A 14,184-nucleotide genomic window follows, 5' to 3' on the forward strand; every position below is an offset into this window, starting at 1 on the left:
TAGCCAGTCACATTTAAAATTTTCATGGCCAGCCACATTTAGATCTTTGATCCACTTTGAGTTGATTTTGTTTGTTTGTTTTGAGACAGGGTCTCACTCTGTTGCGGGATAGAGTGCCGTGGCATCAGCCTAGCTCACAGCAACCTCAAACTCCTAGGCTCGAGCAATCCTCCTGCCTCAGCCTCCCCAGTAGCTGGGACTACAGGTAGGTGCCACCATGCCTGGCTAATTTTCTCTCTATATATTTTGGCTGTCCAATTAACTTCTTTCTATTTTGGGTAGGGACGGGGTCTCGCTCTTGCCCAGGCTGGTTTAGAACTCCTGAGCTCAAACGTCCACCCGTCTGGGCCTCCCAGAGTGCTGGGGTGACAGGCGTGAGCCACCGCGCCCCTCCTGGGGGTGATCTTACGTCCCACCCCCATAGCCAGGGCGAGTGATCACTCTCGGTGCTTTTCCGTCTTGCTTCTCAGCAGCTGGCGGCATCGTCCCCAACTCCACCGGAGATGGGCTGTGAGGGCGTCCGCCGGTGGGGCCGGAAGCTCGTGCGCAGGCGGCCCCTGGAGCCGAGCGCAGGGGCTGCGAGCCGCCTGTCCCGCTGTCTCAGCACCCTGGACCTGGTGGCCCTGGGTGTGGGCAGCACCCTGGGAGCAGGCGTGTACGTCCTGGCCGGGGAAGTGGCCAGAGACAATGCGGGCCCGGCCATCGTCATCTGCTTCTTGGTGGCCGCCCTGTCTTCCGTGCTGTCTGGACTCTGCTATGCCGAGTTCGGGGCCCGGGTGCCGTGCTCCGGTTCTGCCTATCTCTACAGCTATGTCACCGTGGGCCAGCTAGTGGCTTTTGTCACCGGCTGGAACCTCATTCTCTCCTATGTCATTGGTGAGACGATGGGGCAGGGATGGAGGGGCGGGAAAAATGAGGGACGCAGGGCCAGAATGAGGGGGACGGAGTGGCCTTCACCCTCATTTTGCAGTCCACCATGGGGGGAGTGGGGATGGCGGGAGGGAGACCTCGGAATGTCATTCTCCTCAGCTCCATTCGGCTTCCCTTCAACGACTGAAGAACAAACCAAGAAGAAAGGGAGTGTAGGGTGTGGGAAGAGCTCTTGTACATGCGGGGCAGACAGGTCCCCAAGCCTGTCCCCACCGTTGTGAAGCCTTCCCTCAGCTGCCACCGGTGTGAGATTTCCTCTGACCACTCCTTTGTTTTTTGGGTTTTTTTTGAGACAGAGTCTCACTGTGTTGCCCAGGCTAGAGTGAGTGCCGTGGCGTCAGCCTAGCTCACAGCAACCTCAAACTCCTGGGCTCAAGCCATCCTCCTGCCTCAGCCTCCCAAGTAGCTGGGACTACAGGCATGCGCCACCATGCCCGGCTAATTTTTTCTATACATATTAGCTGGCCAATTAATTTCTTTCTATTTGTGGTAGAGACGGGGTCTCGCTCTTGCTCAGGCTGGTTTCGAACTCCTGACGTTGAGCGATCCTCCCGCCTCGGCCTCCCAGAGTGCTAGGATTACAGGCTGAGCCACCGCCCGCCTCTTATCGTGAAGTGCAGTCACCCTGCAGGCAGTGGAACACTGGAAAACGGGACGGCGGGGTGTGGCCGCGTGCTGGCGCAGGGCTGTCCCCGCTCATCACTGCTGTGAAGCGGCTCCCTGCTCGGGTGTCCGTCATCCGTGCCCGCCCCCTCCTCCCGGGGAAACAAGCTCTTTGAGATTAGGGCTTTTTTCTTTTTCTTTATAAACTGAGCGCGGCGCGGATGGGTCAGTGGACGCTGGGGACTGAACGTCCCTCCTCCGCCGCTGCAGGGGCCGCGAGCGTGGCCCGGGCCTGGAGCTTCGCCTTCGACAACCTGACTGGGAACCACATCTCCCGCGCCCTGCAGGGCGCCCTGTCGCTCCACGTGCCCCGAGTGCTGGCCAAGTACCCGGATTTCTTCGCGCTGGGCCTGGTGCTGCTCCTCACTGGTAGGGCTGGCCGCGGCAGGGGCGAGTGGGAGCAGCCGGAGGGGCGGGAAGGGGCGTGGGAGAGGCTGGGGAGGCCACTGCGGAGCGGGTGAGAACCGAGGACTGGGCTGGGCTCACGCCTGTGATCCTAGCACTCTGGGAGATGGAGGCGGGTGGAGTGCTCGAGGTCAGGAGTTCGAGACCAGCCTGAGCAAGAGACCCCGTCTCTACTAAAAATAGAAAGAAATTAAATGACCAACTAAAAGACAAATGTATATATATATAAAATCAGCCGGGCATGGTGGCGCATGCCTGTGGTCCCAGCTACTCGGGAGGCTGAGGCAGGAGGATCGCTTGAGCCCAGGAGTTTGAGGTTGCTGTGAGCTAGGCTGATGCCACAGCACTCACTCTAGCCTGGGCAACAAAGCGAGACTCTGTCTCAAAACAGTAAAAATAAAATAAAATGAAACTACATAAAGTGTACAGTTCCGTGACATTTAGTATATTCGCAGGGCTGTGCACGCCCCTCGATCTAGATCCAAAACGCTTCCCACATTTCCATCACCGCAGGAGGAAGCCCTGCGCCCTTTAAGCAGCCTTTCCTCAGTCCCCGTGTCGCCGGGCCGCCACTCATGTGCTCTCTGTCTCTTGGGCTGTGTTGGTTCTGGAGATTTCCTCCTTCCCCCAGGCTTGCTGGCCCTGGGAGCTCGGGAGTCGGCCCTGGCCACCAAAATATTCACGAGTGTGAACCTTCTGGTTCTGAGCGGGGTCACCGTGTCCGGCTTCATCAAGGGGGACCTGCACAACTGGAGGCTCACGGAGCGGGACTACACGCGGGCCACGGCCGGGCCCAACGGCTCGCACAGGTGCGCGGGGCTGCGCGGGGCGGGGACGGGACGGGACTGCGCGGGGCGGGGACGGGACGGGTCGGGGCTGCGCGGGGCGGGGACGGGACGGGACGGGACGGGGCTGCGCGGGGCGGGGACGGGACGGGACGGGACGGGGCTGCGCGGGGCGCGGGCGGGACGGGACGGGCAGGCACGGCCTGGCGCCCAGAGCTGGCTGAGCGCCGCCCACCGCTGACCGTCTTCCTCTGTCGCCCTAGCTTGGGCCCCCTCGGCTCCGGAGGGTTTGTGCCTTTTGGCGTCAGAGGGATTCTCCGCGGAGCAGCGCCCTGCTTCTTCGCCTTCGTGGGCTTTGACTCCATCGCCACCACCGGTAGCGCGGGCTCCTGGCCACGGGGGCCGGGCGGGTGCCGCCTGGGCCGGCCCTGGGCGCGGGCGCTGGCGGGGGAGGGGGGTCGGCCTCCCGGGGTCCCGACCCCGCCGCCCCGCAGGGGAGGAGGCCCCCGCCGCCCCGCAGGGGAGGAGGCCCATGGCCTCCCGGGGTCCCGACCCCGCCGCCCCGCAGGGGAGGAGGCACGTGGCCTCCCGGGGTCCCGACCCCGCCGCCCCGCAGGGGAGGAGGCCCGTGGCCTCCCGGGGTCCCGACCCCGCCGCCCCGCAGGGGAGGAGGCCCGCCACCTCCCGGGGTCCCGACCCCGCCGCCCCGCAGGGGAGGAGGCACGCGGCCTCCCGGGGGTCCTGACCCCGCCGCCCCGCAGGGGAGGAGGCCCGTGGCCTCCCGGGGTCCTGACCCCGCCGCCCCGCAGGGGAGGAGGCCCGTGGCCTCCCGGGGTCCTGACCCCGCCGCCCCGCAGGGGAGGAGGCCCGCCGCCCCCCGGGTTCCTGACCCCGCCGCCCCGCAGGGGAGGAGGCCCGCCGGCCGCAGCGCGCCATCCCGCTGGGCATCGCGCTCACGCTCTCCGTCTGCTTCCTGGCCTACTGCGGCGTGGCGGCCGCGCTCACGCTCATGGTGCCCTACTACGAGATCCGCCGGGACAGCCCCCTGCCGCAGGCCTTCGTCCGCGCGGGCTGGGCGCCCGTGCGCTTCGCGGTGGCCGTGGGCACGCTCTGCGCCCTGTCGTCCAGGTCAGCGCCGGCGTGGCCCCGCCCGCCCGCAGGTCCCCGGCTCCCGCGTGGGGCTCCCGTGTCCCCACGCGCCGCTCTTGTCCCCCAGCCTCCTGGGCGCCATGTTCCCCGTGCCGCGCGTCGTCTACAACATGGCCCAGGACGGGCTCCTCTTCCGCCGCCTGGCCCGCGTGCACCCGCGCACCGGCACGCCCGCGGCCGCCACCGTCCTGTCCGGGCTCTTCGCAGGTGAGCCGCCCAGCCTGGTCCTCGCCTGGTGTTTCCGCTGGCTGCTTTCTCATCCTCCCGTTTCCATCTGTTTCTCTTCTTTTCTTTCTTTCTTTTTTTGTTTGCTTTCATCATTATTATTATTTTTTTCAGACAGAGCCTCACTCTCTTGCCCCGGCTAGAGTGAGTGCCGTGGCGTCAGCCTAGCTCACAGCAACCTCAAACTCCTGGGCTCAAGCGATCCTCCTGTCTCAGCCTCCCAAGTAGCTCGGACTACAGGCATGCGCCACCACGCCTGGCGAGTTTTTTCCATATATTTTTAGTTGGCCAATTAATTTCTTTCTATATTTAGTAGAGACTGGGTCTCGCTCTTGCTCAGGCTGGTCTCAAACTCCTGAGCTGAGAGGATATGCCTTCCTTGGCCTCCCAGAGTGGTAGGACTACAGGCGTGAGCCACAACTCTCGACTTTCATCCTTTTTATTAATCCACACATAATAATTGTACATATTTATGGGGCATAATGTGATATTTTGATAAATCTATGCAATGTGTGATGATCAAACATTTATCTTGTTTACAAGTAATTGATCACAACCATTTACAGATTCCTTTGTTCCTTGTCCACTTCCATTTAGACTGCTTCACTTGACCAGCCTTAAAAAATTAATTATAGGCCGTGCACAGTGGCTCACGCCTGTAATCCTAGCACTCTGGGAAGCCCAGGCGGACAGATCGCTCAAGGTCAGGAGTTTGAGACCAGCCTGAGCAAGAGCGAGAACCCGTGTCTACTAAAAATAGGAACAAATTAATTGGCCAACTAAAAATATATAGCAAAAATCAGCCAGGCATGGTGGTGCATGCCTGTAGTCCCAGCTACTCGGGAGGCTGAGGCGGGAGGATCGCTTGAGCCCAGGAGTTTGAGGTTGCTGTGAGCTAGGCTGACGCCACAGCATGTAGCCTGGGCAACAGAGTGAGACTCTGTCTCAAGAGAAACAAAAACAAAAAATTTATATTTTCTTTGTGTTAGGAATCCTGAAAACCCATTCTTGAGCTATTTGAAAATATACAAGTTAGTATAGTCACGCTGTGGTGCCGCAGAACGCTGGAACTAACTCATCCTTTTCTGTGACCTGCTTGTAGCATTCATGGCATTCCTCTTTGAGCTCAGTGATCTCGTGGACCTCACATCAATCGGGACCCTGCTCACTTACTCCTTGGTGTCCTTCTGCGTTCTTGTCCTCAGGTGAGACTCCATTGCACCTTGGCAGGGGTCGTGGGCACACGAGGGTGGAAGAGGTGACAGTCCTCTTCTGCCTTTGTCCCGGCCCCTAAGTGTCCTTCTACACTCGGGGGAGGGGGCACAGAGTCCCCCTTATACATAGGGACGTGTTCTAAGATCCTCACGGAATGTCGGAACCCACGGGTCGTGCCAGACCCTCCATGTACTGTTTTGTTCCCACCTGGTAACCTGAGGCCTGCTGAGTGACTGTCATAACGGCAGGGGAGCACGCACGGTAGGAGCATGCTGGACAAAGGGACAATTCACGTCCTGGGCGGGTGGAGCGGGGCATGGCATGCGGCCCATCATGCTGCTCAGAGTGGTACATATGTTCATTTCTGGAATATTCCATTGAATATTTCTAGGGCGCGGTGGACGCGGGTAACTGAAACCATGGAGAGCGAAACCATGGCTAAGGGCGCGCTGCCACAGGTGTGTCAGGTGTCTGACGGAGATGAGGAGGGGCGGGGTTACTATTGTCCCCGCGTCTCTGATTCAGGTACCAGCCAGACCAGAATCCCCGCAAGAATGAGGCAGCGGAGGGGGAACTTGAGATGAAGCCTGTGCCTGAAGCAAGGTCGCCGGAACCTGTTCCTGTGGCAGGACCCGCGGCGACTCTCAGGAGTCTGTGTCACCCTGTCGACTCCCGTCCCACCCCGAGATCAGGCCGCACCGTGTACGGCTGTGCCTTGCTGCTCGGTGAGCGTGGCATTTGGGATCGTGTGACAGTAACGGCACGGGCTGGGCGAGTGTCTGCGGCAGCTGAGCAGGAGTCTTTTTCCTTTTCTTTTTTTTGAGAGAGTCTCACTCTGTTGCCTGGGCTAGGGTGCCGTGGCGTCAGCCTAGCTCACAGCAACCTCAAACTCCTGGCTCAAGCAATCCTCCTGCCTCAGCCTCCCGGGTAGCTGGGACTACAGGCATGCGCCACTATGCCCGGCTAATTTTTTCTATATATTTTTAGTTGTCCAGCCAATTTCTTTCTATATTTTTAGTAGGGATGGGGTCTCGCTCTTGCTCAGGTTGGTCTTGAACTCCTGACCTTGAGCAGTCCTCCCGCCTCGGCCTCCCAGAGTGCTAGGATTACAGGCGTGAGCCCCTGCGCCCAGCCTGAGCAGGAGTCTTGAAGATATAGTGGATCCCATCGAAATGGGCAGTTTTCAGGGTGGCCCGAAGTCTTATTTAATTTCTGGAGTTGGACCTGTTCTCCCTCCACGGGACCTGTTTTCAGTTTTCCTGCTGACGATCCTGAGCCTCATCCTGGCCCAGTGGCCCGCACTGCTGTTCTCCGGAGACCCGGCGTGTGCGGCCGTGACCGTGTTGCTGCTGGCGCTCATTGTGGGCATCACGTTCATCATTTGGAGACAGCCCCAGAGCAACACTCCTCTTTACTTCAAGGTAGGTGACCTGGGTCCCCAAGTCCCCGCCCTGAGTGAATGACCTCTGCATGCCTCGAGGTCTAAACACTCTTTGCTGCACAGCGAAGAAAACGGGGAGTGGCTAAAAGCCGTGGATCATTCACGGGTGACCCCAACACCCCATATCAGCACTTTGCTACCGTGTTTCCCCACAAATAAGGCCTACCCATAAAATAAGCCCTAGCAGATGTCTAAGCATTTGCGCAATAGAAGCCTCAACCTGAAAATGAGCCCTAGTGACGGGCGTGGCCACCAGCGCGTCTGCACAGCCCAAGCGTGTCGTCGCGGAGCGGGAAAGAACACGAGCAGCCCTTCTCCTCTGCCCTGTGACAGCTCTGTGGCTCCACGTGAGAGATCGGGGCCGGTGGTTCTAAAGGAAATAGAGTGGCAAGAAATTCAGGATGGAATTCAGGGTTTGGAGAGTGATGATGATGTTCCAGAAGAAGACGACTTCACTATATTTGAATCAATGTAGATTATTGTACCATACTTAAAACACATGCCCTGAAAATAAGCCCTAGGGTGTCTTCTTGAGGAAAATTGAATATAAGACCCTGTCTCATTTTCGGGGAAACACGGTAGTTGCATCTCTCCATACCGATGTCTTCTGCGACATCCCACGGGACACTCAGTGTGGACAGGCTTGGAGTGCGCGGCCGGGGCGGGCTGGAGTTCCGTGCGGCGCGGCGGGGTCTCTTCCGGACTGCAGTGTGTGCCCGGGAGTCACCGGCTGTGCCCGCAGGTCCCGGCGTTGCCTGTCCTCCCACTGCTGAGCATCGGCGTGAACGTCAACCTGATGATGCAGCTGACCGCCGAGACGTGGGCCCGGTTTGCAGTGTGGATGGTGATCGGTGAGTGCGTTTCTGGAACAATGAGGCCTCTCGGGTGACTGAGCCCAGCGCGCTTCCTGCCGCCTTCCCCGAAACGGTCTCAGAGACCCCAGGAGCAAGCCCTGTGGGATTTCTGAGCGGAAGGGCCACCAGGTCTCCACTCAAGGCCTCTCCCCCCTAGGATTTGCTATATATTTTGGATATGGGATCCGACACAGCTTGAAGGAGAAGACCGATCAACAGCCGCCCGTCTCAAGCCCCCAAACTCTCGATGAGAACATCTGTGAGGATGAAATACTTTAACTACAGAAAACAGATGCTCAAGCATGTTGGAGGTGCCTTTTGGATCGAGGGAAAGTTTGAACCTCTATGGAGGGTGAAGGTGGGATGCATTTGGGGCCTTGTATCGATTGCCAGTCAGCAAAGTGCCTTAAACATCTTTTTTAAATTTATTTTTTTAATTGACAAATAAAAATTGTATATGTGTACGGTGTACAACATGTTTATATACATACACACACACACACATATTTTGGAATGGCTCCATCAAGCTAACATATCTATTACCTCACTTATTTTTTGTGGGGAAACATTTAAAATCTATTTCTTAGCAATTTTCAAGCGTGCTATAATGTTGTTTTTTTGTGACGACATGGATGAACTTGCAGGACTTTACCTGAAGTGAAATAACCTAGGCACAGAAAGATAAGTATTGCATGATCTCATTTCCATGTAGAATCAAAAAGTTGAATTGAGAAGCAGAGAGCCGAGTGGTGGTTACCAAGGGCAGGGGCTGGATATTGGCCAAAGGGTACAAAACTTCTGTTAGACAAATGGAATAAATTCAGGAGACCTATTGTACAACACAGTGACTATGCCTTTGATGTTGTATAGTTTTTTAAAGTTAGAATGTAGCACATCTTGATGTTTTATAGCTTACTCTGTCACCCAGGCTGGAGTGCAGGGGCAAGATGATAGCCCATGGCAGCCTCGAACTCCCAGGCTCAAGCAATCCTCCTGGTTTGGCCTTCCAGAATGCAGGGATCATTATAGGCGTGAGCCACCTGCCTGGCTGATGTTTTGCAGTTTTAAAGTAAACCTTTACAAGTACGTACAGAAAAGTGCGTACTTCATAAGTTTACTGCAAGATGAATGTTTTTGGCCTGTTTGAGACCTGGTGTCGCTCTGTTGCCCGGGCTAGAGTGCAGTGGCAGTCATCATAGCTCACTGCAACCTCAACCTCCTGTGAGGATTACTCTAGTGATCCCCTTTGCTCAGCCTCCCGAGTAGCTGGGACTACAGGAGCAGGGGCCCCCACCCCCGGCTATATTTTTCTATTTTTAGTAAAGACGGGGTCTCGCTCTTGCTCAGGCTGGTTTTGAACTCCTCACCTCAAATTATTCTCCTACTTCAGTCTCCCAGAATGCTAGGAATATAGGCTTGAGCCATTGTGCCTGTCCCTCTTAGCTTCATTTTTTTTTTTTTAATTTATTAGAGTTTATCCAATTTGTTGTATTTTTTTTTTATTTCGGTATATTATGGGGGTACAAATTTTAAGGTTTCGATAAATGCCCTTTCCCCCCCTCACTCCACAAGTCTGAGTTTCCAGCATGACCATCCCCCAGATGGTGCACATCTCACTCATTATGTATATATATACCCGCCCCCACCTCCTCCCACCTGCCCAATACCCTATTACTGTAGTTCCTATGTGTCCACTTAGGTGCTGCTCAGTTAATACCAGTTTGCTGGTGAGTATATGTGGTGCTTGTTTTTCCATTCTTGGGAAACTTCACTTAGTAGTATGGGTTCCAGCTCTAACCAGGAAAATATAAGATGTGCTATATCACCGTTGTTTCTTAGAGCTGAATAGTACTCCATGGTATACAATATACCACATTTTATTTTATTTATTTATTTATTTTCACAGTTTTGTAAGAATTTAATGTGTAAACACAGAAAAATAAACATAGCAACGAAACAGTTTTGCTTGTTACAGCAATTTTAAAGACACTTCCAAGTACATTTTTTATATATATACATATATATATATATATATATATATATATATATATATGAATCTATGAGGCTATCTCTGCAAAGTAACATTTAGCTTCCTGTAGAATAACTTCACAGTCTCAGATTTTAAGCCAGGATAATAAGATTCATGCTGGTAAAGCAATCTGTAGATACTGTTTGTTGTCACAATTAGTATACTTTAAAATTGTAAAAAGGTATTCCAAAGGGTTTGGGAAAGAATGTGCTTAAAGGAGATGGCTGGGGCTTCCCAGAGTAAATCCTTGCCCAAAGGGGCTGCCCTAGTATGTGCAGGATTAAAATGGTCAGACAAATTAAAAGCTAGGAAAAGAATATACCTTTACCTTCAGTGTATTTGCCTGATTCAAGTGGTTCTCCCCAAAGGAAATAAAACAGTAGAGGTAAGATTTCTAAGAACTATATGGCATTTATTTGCCTTTGGTACTAAAGGGAGAGAATAAAACATCTATGGTTAATTATCAATCTCAAATGACAACTTTATAGGAGGTTTCTATTCAGAGTATAGTAGATTGATTCTTTAAAGTAGTAGACTGATTCATGTATAAGATGGGTCCTCGCACTCATCTTGAATTATTTGAGGAAGTATTGCCATTGAAAGTGGTTTTTTCCTGAAAATGTCATGTTATAGAACGGGACAAGAAAATACAGATTATCTCCAATTTTCCCCACAAAGAACAAGATGGGAAAATCAGATTACAATATATTTTGTGAGGAAAACATGTTTGTTTCTCAAAAGTGTATTTTCAGTTACTTTCCAAACTACAGTTTTTTAGTTTGGAAAGTTTTTTAATTTAAATTAAGAAATGATTGTTTCTGTAAGACAATGAATACATATGGTAAATTTTGGTTGGTGTTTAAACAATTTTTATAGGAAATTGTTTACAAGTGGATAAACTAAGGCACAGAAACTTAACCAATCTCAGTTTCAAGGTTGAGTTTAATAGTACAAGTAGAAATAGAGTCTAGGAATCTGATTCCCAGGTTAGAGGGTCATGGGCAAAATCTTCTCAAAGGGGAAAAACAAAATTTCTTATTCTGGTGGATAATATTAACACATAATTTTTGAAATATATAATATGAATTTTCTTAAAAATCTTTGAAGGCCGGGCGCTGTGGCTCACGCCTGTAATCCTAGCTCTTGGGAGGCCGAGGCGGGCGGATTGCTCAAGGTCAGGAGTTCAAAACCAGCCTGAGCAAGAGCGAGACCCCGTCTCTACTATAAATCGAAAGAAATTAATTGGCCAACTGATATATATATAAAAAATTAGCCGGGCATGGTGGCGCATGCCTGTAGTCCCAGCTACTCGGGAGGCTGAGGCAGGAGGATCACTCGAGCCCAGGAGTTTGAGGTTGCTGTGAGCTAGGCTGACGCCACGGCACTCACTCTGGCCTGGACAACAAAGCGAGACTCTGTCTCAAAAAAAAAAAAAAAAAAAATCTTTGGCATTTGTGAGAGTCTTTGTAGGCTGAGGTTTTTAGGTATTTTTCCCCCAAAATATAAAGAGGCAGGGGAGCTAGCTTTTAAGTTAAACAAAAAAGATTACTCTTAAGTTCAAAATGACATGAGTTTATTCTACATGATCATATAAATCAATTGTACAGCTTATGAGTACTCTGAAATAGAGGCTGATACAACTCACAGAGCTCACACACATGCCTTCTGCAACGATATTTATATGACCAGAACCTATTCCACTTATTCTATACTTATGTGAAGTACAAAAATAAGATGTCTCGGCCTAATTTTTCATAAGTCCAACTATCTGAAGAACTCAAGCTTATTACAGTGGGATCATTAACTCAGCTACTGTATGTACTAGGTTAGCCCCAAATTCAAGTATTTATAATATTCATCCCACATGAATGTTTCTTTGTACTGGTTGAGATGTGAGTTGTGAAATTTATATAGCTCAGTTAGGCCTTTTTTCCCTGTATGTTTTTGATCACAAAACCTCTAATTTCATAAATTTGCACTTGTAAGAGCTCAAGTAGGTTTATGTAGTCATAATGTAGTACTATAGAACATACCATGTAAAAGTAAAAAATAAAATTATTTTCAAGTTTTTTTGCATTTAAAGTGCTCCATGTGCTATATTAAATCAAGTTTCAGATTATAGAAATCCATGACTAATGACTAGTAATAGTTTTACAAAAGGTCAGCAGTTAAAGAAGAATGATTTTTTCAAGTATGAATATACAGACCGAGATGCAAAAATTCTTTAGGCACATTCAAATCCAAATGGTACAAAAAGAAAAACCCCCAAAAAAACAAAAAATCAACGACTAAAGCATCTAAGAGGGATAGCGGAGGTGTTTAGAAGGAATGTCAGAATGTCAGAGACTAATTTGTAAGGTAACTGGTATGTAAACTCAAAGTGGTTCTGAGTGTTTAGGTAACAAATATTTGTCCAACAAAACAGGAACAAAAATAAAATACTCGGGGCCCTGTGCAGTGGCTCACGCCTGTAATCCTAGCACTCTGGGAGGCCGAGGTGGGCGGATTGCTCGAGGTCGGGAGTTCGAAACCAGCCTGAGCAAGACCCCGTCTCTACCAAAAAAAAAAAAATAGAAATTAATTGACCAACTAAAAATATATATACAAAAAAAATTAGCCAGGCATGGTGGTGCATGCCTGTAGTCCCAGCTACTTGGGAGGCCGAGGCAGGAGGATCACTTGAGCCCAGGAGTTTGAGGTTGCTGTGAGCTAGGCTGACGCCATGGCACTCACTCTACCCTGGGCAACAAAGTGAGACTCTGTCTCAAAAAAAAAAAAAAAATACTCATTCCTTATCAGAAATAAAATAGAAAGTAAATCTGTCCAAATGCTCAGAAGTTGCATCATAGAAATATTTTTTGAGAAATTTCATGCCTAATAGGTTGCTTCATCCATGTTGTCATCACTGTCTTCGCCAAAATCATCTCCATCTTCAAAGAATGAGTGAATGTAGTCATTTTCCTCCTCTTGCTCTTCTTCATCATAGTCCTGTTCTGCAGCATCATCGTCATTGTCATCACCTTCTTTACTTTTCTCTTTGCTTCCTTCTTTCTCTTCATTTTCCTCATATGATTTTCCCCCATCACCTGGCTTTTCCAATTCCTTGATTTTTTTCAACACATCTGCAGTGTTAGTGAGGGGAGTGCCTTTGCCTGTATCTTTTGCCTGTTTGGATTTTGGGCCTGCTTTTTTGCATTTTTTCCTTGGCATCAACTCTCTTGGAAGTCTTCTCCAATCTGGTATCCACTCTTCTTTGTAGACCTTCCTATATCTTTTACTATACCTTTCAATATCTTGTTTTTCTTCTGGTGTTTCAATAAAATAAGGCATTCTTTTCATTGTTTCTCTCAACTCCTGTTTCAAGGCCAGCACATAATCTTCACTTTCTCCAGTTTTCAGTGGCACTGGCTTATAATCTGTATCAGGAAACAGTGGGGGTGGTTTCAATACTACATCGGGTAATTTATCTCCTCTGCTAAATCCAACGGCCTCAATATTGAAGGTATAAGCAGCACGTCCTCTTCCTTTATTCCCAGCCATCGGAACTAGTTACACTCGAAGAGCAGGCAAATTCTGCTCACTTAGTCTCGTGGCTTGGGCAAAAGTGTGCAGCCCACGTGCCGGCCGGCGGGGAAGGGGTGCTGGCAGACCGCGCCGCCCTCCACGTGGCTCCAGAGCCCCGCTCCTATACCCCATTTTACTAATCCATTCTTGGATTGATGGGCACCTGGGCTGTTTCCACAGCCTTGCAATTATGAATTGTGCTGCTATAAACATTCGAGTGCAGGTGTCTTTTTTGTAGAGTGTCATTGGATCTTTTGGGTAGATGCCCAGCAATGGGATTGCTGGATCAAATGGTAGATTCACTTGTATCACTTTAAGGTATCTCCATATTGCTTTCCACAGAGGTTGAACTAGTTTGCAGTCCCACCAGCAGTGTAGGAGTGTTCCTCTCTCTCCGCATCCACGCCAGCATTTATTGTTTGGAGACTTTTTGATAAAGGCCATTCTCACTGGAGTTAAGTGATACCTCATTGTGGTTTTGATTTGCATTTCCCTGATGATTAGAGATGTTGAGCATTTTTTTCATATGTTTGTTGGCCATTCTTCTGTCTTCTTTAGAAAAGTTTCTGTTCAAGTCCTTTGCCCACTTTTTTTTTTTTATTTTGGCATATTATGGGGGTACAGATTTTAAGGTTTCATTAAATGCCCTTTCCCCCCGCCCACTTTTTAATAGGGTTATTTGATTTTTTCTTGCTGATTTTCGTGAGTTCTAAGTCTATTCTAGTTATCAGCCCCTTATCAGATTCGTAGGATGCAAAAATTTTCTCCCATTCTGTAGGTTGTCTGTTTACTTTCATGACTGTTTCTTTGGCTGTGCAGAAGCTTTTTAGCTTGATCATGTCCCATTTATCTATTTTTGTTTCTGCTGTGCTTGCCTTTGGGGACTTCTTTATAAACTCTTTTTTTTTTTTTTTTTTTTTGAGA

General features: G+C 50.4%; 1 protein-coding gene and 1 pseudogene across 1 annotated transcript; one reads left to right on the forward strand and one right to left on the reverse strand.

Annotated features, from left to right (window-relative positions):
• Positions 1 to 503: 503 nt before the first annotated feature.
• Positions 504 to 8,121, forward strand: LOC105874730 (cationic amino acid transporter 3-like). Its single transcript, XM_075999039.1, has 11 exons — positions 504 to 876; positions 1,804 to 1,962; positions 2,630 to 2,807; positions 3,047 to 3,159; positions 3,689 to 3,911; positions 4,000 to 4,139; positions 5,260 to 5,362; positions 5,898 to 6,097; positions 6,627 to 6,793; positions 7,556 to 7,664; positions 7,825 to 8,121. The coding sequence occupies exons 1-11, from the start codon at positions 504 to 506 to the stop codon at positions 7,944 to 7,946; spliced, it is 1,887 nt and encodes a 628-aa protein (XP_075855154.1). The 3' UTR covers positions 7,947 to 8,121.
• A 4,449-nt stretch (positions 8,122 to 12,570) lies between these two features.
• LOC142865773 (DNA-directed RNA polymerase III subunit RPC7 pseudogene) lies at positions 12,571 to 13,337 on the reverse strand (annotated as a pseudogene).
• Positions 13,338 to 14,184: the final 847 nt, after the last annotated feature.

This window comes from Microcebus murinus, chromosome 32 (assembly GCF_040939455.1).
Source record: "Microcebus murinus isolate Inina chromosome 32, M.murinus_Inina_mat1.0, whole genome shotgun sequence".
In the NCBI taxonomy this organism is placed as follows: domain Eukaryota; kingdom Metazoa; phylum Chordata; class Mammalia; order Primates; family Cheirogaleidae; genus Microcebus; species Microcebus murinus.